The following is a 14,397-nucleotide window of genomic DNA, read 5'->3' as shown; positions in this document are numbered from 1 at the left end:
CCAGTTTTAGAACATACGACTGCTTTCAAAATATTTTCAAAATATATTTTATTTCTTTCTTACGTGTATTTTGCAAAATTTCCAAAGTAAACGTTAGCTCTGCATACAGAAATAAGAGTTCTTTAAGAACTAGCATTGAATTCATCACAAGTATGATCAAATTATGATAATGGAAAACAAACTTGCCTATGACCAAAGCTACTGAGCTGAAGTGAAGAGCTGTCTTTACAAAAATCCCTCTCACTGAGCCCACTGCCCTGCAGCTGACTCAAGCCATCACCATGTATGTACGTGTACAAGGACACTGGCCGGGCATGGTGGCTCACACCTGTCATCCCAGCACTTTGGGAGGCTGAGGCAGGCGGATCACCTGAGGTCAGCAGTTTGAGACCAGCCTGGCCAACATGGTGAAACCCCTGTGTCTACTAATAATACAAAAACTAGCTGGGCATGGTGGCGCATGCCTGTAATCTCAGCTACTCAGGAGGCTGAGGCAAGAGAATCACTTGAACCCGGGAGGTGGAGGTTGCAGTGAGCCGAGATGGCGCCATTGCATTCCAGCCTGGGCGACAAGAAAGAAACTCTGTCTTCAAGAAAAAAAAAAAAAAAAAAAAAAGAAAGGACATTGGTACAGTACAGCAGCTTTGCAACCTCAAAGACTGTCTGAGTTTGAGTTCCCATGAGTGTATCCTCCACAGGTATTCAGTGCTTTGCACTATTGACTTTGATGGGTCAGTTCTGAAGTCTGATTAAGACATTCTCTTGGAGATACATTTTATATAAATCTTGTAATGTGCTAAACTGTCAAATTGTTAATGGTATGAAATAGGGCAAGGACATCATTTTGTATGTTCTCTACATTTCTGCATCATCATCATCATCATCATCATCATCATCTTTGGCTCTGAAATGCATTTTTCTGAACTCTCGTCTGCTCATTGAAGGACACGATGAAGACGCAGGTGGGAGGTCCTTAGAGAAGAAAACATGGCTTCAGTCATGAGCAACACACATCTGCACCCGCATCTGCAGCGTGCCCCATCCAGCAGCTCTGGGGCTCGCAAAGCGCTCTTCCCTTTCAGACGCGTGAAAACGCCTGAGTCCCAGCATTCACCTCTAGATGAGAGCTTCCTCCCTACTGGGCTGATCGGGTAAAAAGAAGGAAAGATGCTGGGTTCAAAACAAAAGAAAGCAACAGCAAGTGTGGGGTGGATGTTCAAAAAAACCACAAACCTGATTTCATGGAAACACACCTGTGGCTGCGGGAGGCCCCCTCCCACCGCCGCCTTTCCCAATGGCAGTGATTCTCAGCTCGGGAGATGGAGGGAGGGCCCCCAATTAGCCAATGTTTTCATTTTCTCCTCGTGGGTTAAAATGATTAATTTATGTTTAATGTTGTGTCGAGGCATTATTTACCTGCACTGAGTGGGGAGTGTGTGACTTGAAAGTGCGGCTGGCTGCCTGAGTACCCACGGGAGGAGGAAGGCGCTGCCCTTACCTGCATGAGCTCAACGTTTCCAAAGAACCGGCTCACGGGCATTGGCTGATTGCTGTCGTCATCTAGAAAGATACTGTTGTCCATCTGAAGTGGTGGCTTCTGCACGTCCTCTGTCTCTAGCCCTGGCTCGTTCTGCTTCTGCACAGTGGAGCTGCTATTGGATTCTTCTGCTCCTGACCCAGCACTGTGCTTCGGCACGGACAGGCCGTCTTTAGCCTTTGCTAAGCGGGAGTCACTCACAACTCTGCAGCCACCGAGGGGAAGACTTGCAGCCCCCCGCTGCACGGAAACGCCAGCCTCGCTGCCTGGAAGCAAGGCACTGCTTTCAGCAAACTCATTTTTACAAGGGGCCTCAGGTGTCACTTTTGGCAAAGAAGCACTGTCATTCTTAGGGACAAGCTTCTGTAATTCTGACTTCACAAGATGACCTTTGTCACATTTGAACTTCTTGGACGTTCGCCTGTCTGTGGCTTTGTGGGATGAGGAAGTCTGTCAAGGAAAAAAAAAAAAAGTAAGGGGAACCAGACACATCTAGCAAATAAAACAGGATTCAATCCAGAGGCTAGTATTTCTTCTCACATCTGAAATGATGAAGATGCTGTGACCACAACTTTCACAGATCGCCATGTCACTGTTCTGCCACCAAGGGACAAAATACAAGGGAGACTGAATTTAGACACACCCCACATCACTCCTACACTTTCAGTTTCCCTAGTGGTGTTACAGCTCCTGAGGCGAATTCTGAAGCACACATTTATATGTTACACAATTACAATACAAGAGCCCAGCTTTCATTCACTTCTGCTAGGGCATAAGCTCTGGGAAGGAAGGGGTCTTTGCTTTATTCACCGATTAGGGCTTGGCACACAGTAGGTGCTCAAGAAATATTTGTTAAATTGACTTTGACAAAATTTTACCAAGCACCTCATTATGAGCAAAGCTCTGTGCTACATGCTGGCATATGGCCAAGTCCCAGCCCCTCAGCTTGGGCTCCGGGAAGCGGCTCTACTCCACCGGGAAGTTCAGGAACTCACTCCTTGGAAGTGACGGCTGGGCTGGGGTGGACGGCAGACGGCATGAGATTCCTTTCCCCACCCACTCTGCCTTTCTCTTCAAGCCTCTGGGGGTGAGGCTGCACGGCAATGGGCCAGCATGACTCGACAGCCCACCTAAGGACAGAGCAATGAGCACAAGTGGCCTCAGAGCTGGGTCTAGACACACACACGGGTGGGCAGGTGCTAGGATCAGAGCCTGGTCTAGACACACACACGGGTGGGCAGGTGCTAGCATCAGAGCCTGGTCTAGACACACACACGGGTGGGCAGGTGCTAGGATCAGAGCCTGGTCTAGACACACACACGGGTGGGCAGGTGCTAGCATCAGAGCCTGGGTCTAGACACACATACCTGGGTGGGCAGGTGCTAGGATCAGAGCCCGGGTCTAGACACACACAGGGGTGTGCAGGTGCTAGGATCAGAGCCCGGTCTAGACACACACACGAGTGTGCAGGTGCTAGGATCAGAGCCTGGTCTAGACACACACATGGGTGGGTAGGTGCTAGGATCACAGCCCAGGTCTAGACACACACACGGGTGGGCAGATGCTAGCATCAGAGCCTGGGTCTAGACACACACACACACGGGTGGGGAGGTGCTAGCATCAGAGCCTGGGTCTAGACACACACACAGGTGTGCAGGTGCTAGGATCAGAGCCTGGTCTAGACATACATATGGGTGGGGAGGTGCTAGGAAAGTCAGCCCCGGCCTGCCAAGTGTGTCTTTCTCTGAAGGCAATTACAGTGCTGCCACCTTTTCTTCTGAAATAGTCCCCCTCTGGCAGACAAGTAACATTCGATATTTTTATAAAGCAACACATCTTGGAGTGGCAATTTTGTATAAAAATGGACCCTCGAGTCAGGATCTTGGCGTTCTCCATGGTAACAGGGCTCACCAGACATGCTGTCTTGGCAGACGTGGAACCAGCGGCTTCCTGGGCAGAGGCCAACCCGGCTGCCGAACAACTTCGTGCTTTCAAGCGCGCCGAAGACCGCACTGCACCTGTGAGCTGACAGATTGAGAGCCACTCAGAGAGCGATCTCAGGAAGGCGGCGTGACCGTGCAGACGAGAACTTCCCACCTAAAGAACACCCGAAGACAGCCCCTCCCACTCCAGGATTTTATCATCTTTGTGGAGACAGCTGTGGCCCGAATGTGTAAATCCAAACCAAACTGTGCCTGGGATTAGGATACAGGATCTACTCTTTCCACGATCTCGGAGGCTTGGGACAATCTGTCCCCCTTACCTTGTATGTTTCCAGTAACCACCATTTGTCCATTAGTGGGAATTAAGTCAACTTCGAAGCATTTAGAATAAGCAGCACATGCCTTCCTTAGAAGGATCTCCAACTTTTATACATTGTCAAAGTTCTTAGAAAAAGGTAACATGAGGAAACCAAAGTTTCTCTCCCTCAAATTAGAGTTCTATTCTATCAGTTGAAAGCAGCTAGCTACTGTTTCACAAATCTTAACATTAACAAACTGGTCCACCTCTCTTTTATCCTGAATGCAAAGCAAACTCTTCTAATAACAAAAAAGAAATTAATTAAAGACATAACATTCAAAATAACTATTGAGGAATAATTTTCGGTTTTCAGAAAAGTTGCAAAAAATAGTACAAAGAAAGTGGTGTGATAGCTCATACCTGTAATCCCAGCTACTTCGGAGGCTGAGGTAGGAGGACTGCTTGAGCCCAGGAGTTCAAGACCAGCCTGGGCAACACAGCGAGATCCCATCTTTAAAAAAATTTAAAAAAAAATTAGCCAGGTGTGGTGGTGTGCACCTCTAGTTCCAGCTACGTGAGAGGCTGAGGTGAGAGGATCCCAGGAGTTTGAGGCTGCAGTGAGCTATGACTGCACCACTGCACTCCACTCAGGTGACAGAGTAAGACCATGTCTGTGAAAAAATAATAATAGTGGCCGGGCGCGGTGGCTCAAGCCTGTAATCCCAGCACTTTGGGAGGCCGAGATGGGCGGATCACGAGGTCAGGAGATCGAGACCATCCTGGTTAACACGGTGAAACCTCGTCTCTACTAAAAAATACAAAAAACTAGCCGGCCGAGGTGGCGGACGCCTGTAGTCCCAGCTACTCAGGAGGTGGAGGCAGGAGAATGGTGTGAACCCGGGAGGCGGAGCTTGCAGTGAGCTGAGATCTGGCTACTGCACTCCAGCCTGGGTGACAGCGCGAGACTCCGTCTCAAAAAAAAAAAAAAAAAAAAAAAAAATAATAATAGTAAAATAGTACAGAGAGTTGCCATGTAGCCTTCACTCAGCTTCCACTAATGTTAAACAACTACAGGACATTGTCAACATTAAAAACTAAGCGACAGTACAGTACTCTTCACTAAACTACAGATTTTATTTGTATTTTATCAGTTTCTCCATGAACTGTTCTTCTGTTCCAGAATCCAGTCCAGAATATCACACTGCACTTAGAAAACTCGAAAGGAAGGAGTGTGAGTAGTAGAAGCAATAAACAGGAGCAATGCAGGTTGACGTGGCCAGGAAAGGCCCAGGAGCTGCTGCCAACAGGTCCTAGAACTGGAACCCAGAAGGGGACGGATGAAGAGCGCCCTGCCCAACAGCAGATAAGAGAAATAAAGGAAAAAAAAATAGAAATAATCTGTCTCTGCCATGCACTCCATAGCCCAAGACAGCTCCAGAAGCCCTATGGGGTGGCAGCTCCAAGGCCTCGTGATACTGTGGCAGTCAGAGTGTGCGTCTGAAACAGGAGGGAGAAGAGCAGGCAGCAGCCCACCAGAGGCCAGGACACCTGCCAGCTGTACACAGGACACACCAGGTACCCACAGGCTGGGTGAAGTGCCTGCTACCACAGCACATGGAGGGGCTGGGCCTCCGTCCTCTTACAAGGGCAGGGCTTTGCTGAGAGCCCCGCAGATGTCATGGTTACAGTTACACCAAGGGGACTGAGGCAACAGAGGTTACAGAACTTGCTAAGAGTTGCCATAAACATCTCTCATCAAAATCCTCCCACCGGGTCCTAAACACGCCCGTCTCCCTAAAACGTCACTGCAGGGAAAGGACATCTCTGTCCTAGAAAGCCACTGACCCTCCTCTCCTCCTCGCTGTGAGTCCTCCTCCGGGCACTTTGCTGCTCTGCGCGGAGTATGCTGTGTGGGGAGCCCGCCTCAGTGCCTGAGCAGCTTTAAAGGGGTGGCATGCCCATTTCAGATGAGGACGACTTGGGTGAGGAGCTTATGAGGTTACACAAGTGATGCCTGGCCTCCAAATCTCTGTTCCATCACAACAGCTCACCCTAGATACGACCCCCAAAAGCTGCCTGAGGTGAGGACTGAAATGAAGAAGCTGTCACCCGCTCCGTGTTCTAGGCCTGCAGGTCTTTTCCCACAGCAGGTGCTTCTCAAGTTTCTGTCAGCATCTTGGCAGCAGTGGTTCTGAACTTTCTGCGTGCAACAGGTTCATCAGGTGGACCTTTCGGCCCCTTCCGCAGAGAAAAGCCAGACGATCTGGTGGGCCTGGAAGCATGGGCTGTTACAGACACCTGAGCAGGCCATTTGCTGTCCCCTCTGGATTGACAGGAGCCAAAATACGAGAGCAGCTTAGCTTCAGTTTCATCATGGATTAACCACCTCCAAGGTGTCAACTCCAAAATGTCAGGAATTGGTCACAGTCTCGCTTGCAGATTCCTGCTCTGCAGTTGGGCAGCTTGGATTGCTCCCGCAGTCCAAAAAAGGAAAGACTTTCTCATCACTGAGATTCTCCTGATTCCAGCAGATTGTTTAATAACTGGTATGTCAGAAGCACAAACACGGTTTCCCCAAAAGGGCTGGCCGGGACTGACTTCAGCATGATGGCCTGAGGAGCTTCACTGACCTCCTACTCAGAGAAGGTGATGAGCAGTCCCCCAATAGCCACTTAGAGAGCCTTTGGAAATGGTCCTATGGGAACCCAGCAAATGAAGAAACACTCGCTCCGGAACACCTACATACATTCGGTAAGGACACGGAGAGTCTGTGGCATTTAAGCGCCATCCTGCTGCAGTCAAGAACACAGGGCCGCCTCCCCAGCTCCCAGGCGGCGGGGTTTCTTCCCAGGAGAGGCAGGACAGCAGTGCTTCCCTTTCTGCTCTCATCCCACCTGTGGCTGAGACTAGGTCCTGAGTGAGTAGGATTGAGAAGAGGGGAATTCCTTTCTGCTCAGACCCTATTTATAGAATGGAGGCTTCACCTTGGCTCCGTTCTACAAGCAGGGTTTGAGCCTCTGCCGGAGGCTCCGCCCAGTGACCCAAGAAGACTGGGGCCCCATCAACCTTGTCCCAGATGTAAGGTGGTTCCAGGCCGGGGGAGGCAAACTTGGGGGATCTCAGGCTGCTGCTGGCTCCCCCAACCCCCATTCAGAGAGAAGCCTATTACTGTCCTCAGCTGCATGGCCCTGGCTCAGAGGCTCTGCCTGGGGTGAGAGGCAGGCAACTAAACAGACAGTTCTTAAGTCTCCCCAAAGGCACCAAATTCACTGCAATGGAATGTGGAGAAGTTCAAGCCTAAGGGAGCTTGCTCAAGAACAGTGGAGGCTGTGATGAAGGAGTAGGGGCAGTGGAGAATCAAGCAATAGGCCAAGTTGTAGGCCAACTAGTTTGCAGAAGAGAACCAGAGACTACCATGGCTGGGAGGAGCCCTCTTGGGCCTAGAACAAACTAATCAAACACTGACCTTAGAAAATATCCCTTCAAAGAAGCCACAATTTGATTGGATTAGTTTGCAGAGCAACTTATGCCTAGGCTGTTGCTGAGAACAGCACAATAAGCTGGCATTAGTGAAGTTTAACAGCCGGATGTGGTCAGGGAAAGAGGAAAAGGACCCTGCTAAAACCACCGTCATCCAGGGTGGCTGTGGGCATACCCAAAGCTGGGTGCCACCCCCCACCAGCAATATCAGAGGCAGGAGAATGGCGTGAACTCGGGAGGCGGAACTTGAAGTGAGCCAAGATTACACCACTGCACTCCAGCCTGGGTGGCAGGGGAAATATATATCAAAACAATCTACTCAGTTGCTAAACAAAGAAGCATATCAACAATGACAAGCCCCAGGGTTGCGGACAGTACCCAGAATTGCTAAAATATATTATCTAAAATGTCAAAAAAATTATGAAGACATAATTCCAACAAAAAATTATGAAGCACTCAAAGAAACAGAAAAGTAGACTCACACACTGGAATAAAAGCAGGCCAAAGAAGCTGTCTGTGAGAGTGACCAGATGTTAGATTTATACATATATAAAGGACAAGTTAGCCATGATAAACAAGATCAAGATCATGAATAAAGAAGAAAGATAAGATAATGTTGCATCAAAGAGACTATCAATAAAGAGAAATTACTTAAAAACCAAATGGAAATTCTGGAGTAGAAAAGTATAAAACCTGAAATAACAAAATTCACTAGAAGGGCTCAATAGTAGATATGAACTGGCAGGATAAGCAAACTTGAAGGTAGATCGATAGATTATGCACGCTGAAGAACACAGAAAAAAAAGAATGAAGAAAAATAAAGCAAGGCGCAGAGAAATGCTGGACACCATTAAGTGCACTAACACACACATAATAAGAACCACAAAAATGTAAAGACAAAGGAGCAGAAAAAGTATTTGAAGAAATAACAGCTGAGAACTTCTCAAATTTATAGAAAAACATTAACCTACATATCCAGGAATCTTTTTTTTGTTTGTTTTGTTTTGTTTTGTTTTGAGACGGAGTCTCGCTCTGTCACCCAGGCTGGAGTGCAGTGGTGTAATCTTGGCTCACTTCAAGTTCCGCCTCCTGGGTTCACGCCATTCTCCTGCCTCAGCCTCCTGAGTAGCTGGGACTACAGGTGTATACCACCACGCCTGGATACTTTTTTGTATTTTTAGTAGAGACGGGGTTTCACCACGTTAGCCAGGATGGTCTTGATCTCCTGACCTTGTGATCTGCCTGCCTCGGCCTCCCAAAGTGCTGGGATTACAGGTGTGAGCCACCGTACCTGACCCCATATCCAGGAATCTTAATGAACTGAACTCCAAATAGGATACATGCAAAGAGATCCACAGACACATCACTGTAAAAATACAAAGATCAAAGGTAAAATCTTGAAAGCCACAAGAGAACAAAATCTTGAAAGCCACAAGAAGAAAGCCACTTAGAAGGGAACCTCAATAAATGAACCACTGACTGAAACAATGGAGAATATTCAAACATATTCAAAGTACTCAAACAAACCTGTTAACCAAGAATCCTATATCCAGCAAAGCTATACTTAAAAAATGGGCTGGGCATGGTGGCTTATGCCTGTAATCCCAGCACTTTGGGAGGCTGAGGTGGTGGATCACCTGAGGTCAGGAGTTTTAGACCAGCCTGGTCAACATGGTGAAACCCCATCTCCAGTAAAAATACAAAAATTAGCCAGGTGTAGGGGCGGGCTCCTGTAATCCCAGCAGTTCCAGAGGCTGAGGTGAGAATCACTTGAACCTGGGAGGTGGAGGCTGCAGTTGGCTGAGATCACATCTCTGCACTCCAGCCTGGGCAACAGAGCGAGACTCTGGTCTCAAAACAAAAAAACAAAATAAAAACTCACTTTACAAGAAATACTAAAAGAAGTTCGTCAGGCTGAAAGCAAGTGACCCCAGACAGTAATTCAAACCCACACACGCCCACACAAACAGCACCAGTAAAGGTAATTATGTTCTTTTTTTTTTTTTTTTTTTTTTTTTTTGAGACGGAGTCTCACGCTGTTGCCCAGGCTGGAGTGCAGTGGCGCGATCTTGGCTCACTGCAAGCTCTGCCTCCCGGGTTCCCGCCATTCTCCTGCCTCAGTCTCCTGAGTAGCTGGGACTACAGGCGCCCGCCACCGCGCCCGGCTAATTTTTTGTATTTTTAGTAGAGATGGGGTTTCACTGTGGTCTCGATCTCCTGACCTTGTGATCCGCCCGCCTCGGCCTCCCAAAGTGCTGGGATTACAGGCTTGAGCCACCGCGCCCGGCCTATGTTCTTATAAAGATAGTTTGATTGCCTATTTTTCTACCTCCTTCTCATAATTTTAAAAAGCAATTGTATACAATAACATGTATGTAATATATACAGACGTGTACTATATTTGCCAATAACAAAACAAAGAAAGTGGGTGAAGGCAAAGCCCTACTGGTTGAGGAAATGACCACAGACAGAAAGTAATAATGATCACACTGTATTGTTGAGTTTGTAACATTATCAGATGTAATACATATAACAAAATACCACAAAAATAACCTATAACGGTAACTTTTCCTTATCACTTGGAATTAACCTAGTACAAATCTGAAGCTTAAGATGTATATGGAGAGTATGAAGATTAAGATGTATACGGTAAAACACAGAGCAAGCACTGGAAAAAACTCAAGAAATGTAGTAAAAAAATCACTAAATTAAAATGCTACATTAGAAAATATTCACTTTAATCCACTTAAAGAAGGAATAGGGGAAGAAAAAGACAGACTTGTATAAAGTAAAGAAAAAGTAAAATAGCATATGTAAACCTAACTACAGTATATCAATAATATTAAATGTGCACGGGCTAAACAATTCAATCAAAAGGCAGAAACTACCAGACTGGGTTTTAAAAAAGATCCAAATGTATGCTGCCTAGTTTTGGTTCAAAGATTAAAAATAGTAAAAGGAGTTGGAATTCACAAGTGGTCACTCCATTTGAACAAACCAGGAGAAAGCCTCCAAGCAGCTCAGAACCTCCCAGGTGGACCTGGACCCGCGCCAAGTGCACTGTGAAAAGGGTCTTTCACCTTTAACTGTTACACCCACGCGGTAAGCACTTGCCCCTTGCCAGACACTGGCACCCCCCTTCAATCCTCACCACCCTCTGGGTGGATCCCACATCACCCCACTTTTAGCACATTAAGTACATGGGGCCAACCGAGTGGCAGCAGTTGAGGGGCACAAACTCAGCTCCGCAGCATCCAGCACTACCAGGAGTTGAAACCAGTTCTGGAGAGGGCACCCCACCTTCCTGGGAAAGTGGCCTGAAATCTCCCTTCAAGGGGGCGTGGCCTGGGAGGCCCCCTTCTCCCCGGGACGTGACCTGTGAGCTCCACTTCTCCCGAGGGCGTGGACCGGAGCCCCCTTCTCCCGGCAGCGTGGCCTGGGAGCTCCCCTTCTCCTGGGGGCATGGCCCGGAGCCCCCCTTCTGCGGGGGGCGATAACCTGGGAGGCCCCTTTTCCCGGGGACGTGACCTCTGAGCTCCATTTCTCCCTAAGGCGTGGCCCGGGGTCCCCATTCTCCCCGGTGCGTGGCCTGGGAGCTCCCCTTCTCCTGGGGGTGTGGCCTGGGAGCGCCCCTTCTCGCGGGGGCGTGGCCCGGATTCCCCCTTTCCCAGGGGCGTGACCTGGGAGCCCTCCTTCTCCCGGGACCCTGCCCTGGAGCCCCTCCCTTCTCCCAGGGGCGTGGTCTGGGAGCGCCCCTTCTCCCGGGAGCGTGGCCTGGAGCCCCCCGCTTCTCCCGGGGGCGAGGCCCAAGCGGAGGCCGTTTCTAGGTCACAGGCACCCCGTGACCCCGCCCCGGCTCTCCAGACAGCAGGTGGCCCGGAGTCCCCGCCCTGTCCAGCGCAGCTGTTGCCGAGCACCAGCCCTCACCTTTCGGCTCCTCATGAGTGTGAGCGCCGCAGCCAAGAACCGCGCGCCCCGGACCAACGCGTCCCGGCGGAGCGGCGACCCGGAGTCTGCAGAGCGCGCCGCGGCGGCGTCCGACGTCAGCAGAGCCAATCACAGCGCAGCGCCCTCGTCATGTGACCCCACAGTGTTGGCCTTTACGTAAGTGACGGGCGCAGCTCGCGGGCTACGGGCCAGTGCTGGGACACTGGAGCAGTAAGTCGTCCTGTGGCAGGCCATGTTCGTGAGGGCGCGTCCCTTGGCAACCCTGTAGCCGCTATGTTTCCCACGCCCATGGCAGGCCTGGGAGGTTATGTTTGCGGGGGGTGCTTTTTTTGTAGCTTCTGTGTTTGCCATATTTGAAAGGGGCGGACGACCATGTTCGTGAACGGCGCTTCCCTTGGTGCACCTGTGGCCGCCATGTTTTGAGAGGGGTGGGCCACAATGTTCTTTAGGGGCACTTGCGTTGAAGCTTCTTTGGCCATCATGTTTGAGAGGGGCGGACGGCCATGTTTGTAAGGGGCGCTTCTCTTGGTGGGCCTATGGCCGCTATGTTTGAGAGGGGCAGGCAACTATGTTCGTGAGGGTTGCTTCCCTTGAAGCCTCTGTGGCCGCCATGTTTGAGAGCGGCGGACGGCCATGTTTGTGAGGGGCTCTTCCCTGGTGCGCCTGTGGCCGCCATGTTTGAGAGGGGCGGGCGGGGCGTCCGTGAGGGGCGCCTCCCCTGGCAGTCCCTGGCCAAGAGCCTGTAGGAGGGCGGGAAGTGCTTTCTCCAGTGCCGCAGAGCGCTGGTTTCTGAGCGCCGGTTAGCGGCGTTGAGCAGCGCGAGGGACCCCTAGGCCTGCCCTTGCTACGGTCCCGCTGAGGAAGTTTGCGCGCTTGTCGCAGGCTGGGCTGCCCTGCGAGGTGCCGCTTTGGGTTGGGGTGGCCTCTGCTGTCCCCCACGTCGCGGGCGGGATCGGGCCTCAGTGGAGGCCGTCCGTGGGCCCAGGAGGCCAGGGTCCGGCGTCAGGCTGGGGGTCAGGTTCTCACCCCCTGTCACGTGCAAGGCGGGAACTGACCCCTCCGCTGTCCGATTACTCTCCGGGGCAAAAGTGGATTCGCAGCGGCTACGCCTCCTCTGGTGGCCACGCCCCTAGCGCGCTTGGGTGGACCCGCAGCGGCCACGCCTCCTCCAATGGCCACGCCCTATCAGGTCTGGGTGGACACACAGCGGCCACGCCTCTTCCAATGGCCACGCCCTATCAGGTCTGGGTGGACCCGCAGCGGCCACGCCTCCTCCAGTGACCACGCCCTATCAGGTCTGGGTGGACACACAGCGGCCACGCCTCCAGCAGACACTGCCTTAGCAGGCCTGAGCTGCTGTGATGCGTCCTCCTCGGCCGCTGCTTGACATCCTGGCCTTCACATCAGCTAAGGGAGGTGTTTATAAAGCTGAGGACCACTGTTCTGTTTTTTATTTTTATTTTTTATTTGAGACGGAGTCTCGCTTTGTCTCCCAGGCTGGAGTGCAGTGGCGTGATCTCAGCTCACTGCAACCTCCGCCTCCTGGGTTCAAGCGATTCTCCTGCCTCAGCCTCATGAGTGGCTGGGATTTCAGGCACGCGCCACCACGCCTGGCTAATTTTTGTATTTTTAGTAGAGATGGGGTTTCACCACGTTGGTCAGGCTGGTCTTGAACTCCTGACCTCAAATATTCCGCCCACCTTGGCCTCCCAAAGTGCTGGGATTACAGGCGTGAGCCACCGCTCCCGGCCCACTTTTCTGTTCTTAAGGATTTTAACATAGAAATGAAATCCAGCCTTGCCTGAAACCCTCCAGCCCTTGAGTTCTCTGGGCTCTAGGATGTGTGTCTTCAGAAAAGGGCGCGAGGTAGAAACCACGTCAGTGGCCGAGGACACCTGGCCCCTCCCCTCTCCGCCTGCACGTGGCTGCCCAGTCCAGGGCGGGCTCCCAGGTGCTCGGGCACAGGGCGCATCCAGCAGCTGGTACTGTGCTTTGCAAATAAATGAGAGTCGTATTTCCTTTTAAAATCATTATTAGTTTTTTGCAAGTGAGAACATTTAAATCAGGCAGTTTTGTTAGAAGCATTAGGTTTTCCACTTAAACTACAAAGGTTGAAAAGTGAACTGCGTTGCATTGTGAATCCTGGCCTGCTTGGGGTCCTTCTGTTCACTGTTACAAGGCAGGGTGTGATTAATAATCTCTTCCAAAAGCATCAGTGTGCCTGCTCTTACGGTATGACTCCCTCAAAGCCCAGACATGCAGCTGATGCCTCCTTTTAGTGCCTGAGAAGAGAGAGTATTTAAGGATCCTGCCAGCTTGAGCTCTATGCAGCCTCCACTCTCTTTAGAAGCGTGATGTTTGGTAATTAGGTGGAGCCCTGAAATTAGACTGCACGTGGGGTTTTGCTTTCGGCAGTGAGTGAAGATGCTTGCAGCCCTGGTGTGTGCACACTCACACACGCTCCTACCTGGCTGTTGTACCCTCTCTCTTCCCAGCCCAGCCCCGCGATTCTCCCGTGTTTTTTCCCATGTTGTACAGCAGGGGAGGAGACAAATGTGTAACTGGCAGGAAATCCATTCGAAACGGAAACTTAATATAATCGCTGCCAGCTGTTCAGAAAAAAATGAGAGCCAGCGATACTTTGTTAAACACCTAGCCTGTCCCATTTTCGCAGAGATTGGTTTCATAATAAGCTTGGTTCAGTGGTTTTATTTCCCAGTCCTTGGGAGCTCAGAGTTCTCATCCACTGGGGCTTGGCTGGTTTGCCTGTCTTGTTTGTGGTTGGTGCCAGTTGATGTAAACGCCTCACTGCCTGGCCTCACCCGCCCGAAGGGGGCTCTGGGCTCCGAGCCATGTGGACTTGAACATCCCAAAGGGCACTCTCCTTCACTTCACCACTGTGGTCTGTCCCCTCCCCGGGTCTGGGATGAGGATGGTTTCTGGCCTCCCAGCTGCTGAGGCCTGACACCCAGGCCATTCGTGAACGTCTCTCTCGCCCGGCCCACATCCTATCAGATGCCGGTTGCTGTTAATTCTAGACTTTGAAGCCCCACGGCTGGTCTCACCTTTTCCTCTGGGTGGGTGGCCCACAGCTGTTGGGGTGTTCCCTGCTTCTGGGATCTAGAGCCATAGTCTTAGAGTGGCCTGTAAATCCTGGCACGGTGCCTGGCACACTGTGGGTGCCCAGCAGC

General features: G+C 50.8%; 1 protein-coding gene and 1 long non-coding RNA gene across 3 annotated transcripts in view; one reads left to right on the top strand and one right to left on the bottom strand.

Moving 5' to 3' along the window:
* Nucleotides 1-33: 33 nt before the first annotated feature.
* On the bottom strand, nucleotides 34-11,287 carry C1H1orf174 (chromosome 1 C1orf174 homolog). 2 transcript variants are annotated; one of them, XM_015139345.3, is made up of 4 exons: nucleotides 11,186-11,287; nucleotides 3,449-3,562; nucleotides 1,499-1,987; nucleotides 34-1,143 (listed from the first exon to the last, which is right to left on the bottom strand). In XM_015139345.3, exons 1-4 carry the CDS (start codon nucleotides 11,198-11,200, stop codon nucleotides 1,117-1,119), a joined length of 645 nt encoding a protein of 214 aa, XP_014994831.3. In that variant the 5' UTR covers nucleotides 11,201-11,287; the 3' UTR covers nucleotides 34-1,116. The 2 variants fall into 2 exon arrangements, with proteins under 2 accessions (XP_014994831.3, XP_014994778.3); XM_015139292.3 differs by having other exon boundaries at nucleotides 34-972.
* A 75-nt stretch (nucleotides 11,288-11,362) lies between these two features.
* Nucleotides 11,363-14,397, top strand: part of LOC144336824 (uncharacterized) — a 33,946-nt gene continuing 30,911 nt past the window's right edge. The window contains exon 1 of the long non-coding RNA XR_013409182.1: nucleotides 11,363-11,416. This is a non-coding gene — a long non-coding RNA (uncharacterized LOC144336824). The remainder of the gene's footprint in view (nucleotides 11,417-14,397) is intronic.

Source organism: Macaca mulatta, chromosome 1, assembly GCF_049350105.2.
Source record: "Macaca mulatta isolate MMU2019108-1 chromosome 1, T2T-MMU8v2.0, whole genome shotgun sequence".
Classification (NCBI taxonomy): Eukaryota; Metazoa; Chordata; class Mammalia; order Primates; family Cercopithecidae; genus Macaca; species Macaca mulatta.
The sequence above is the reverse complement of the archived record's forward strand: the minus strand, read 5'-3'. Positions and strand labels throughout refer to the sequence as shown.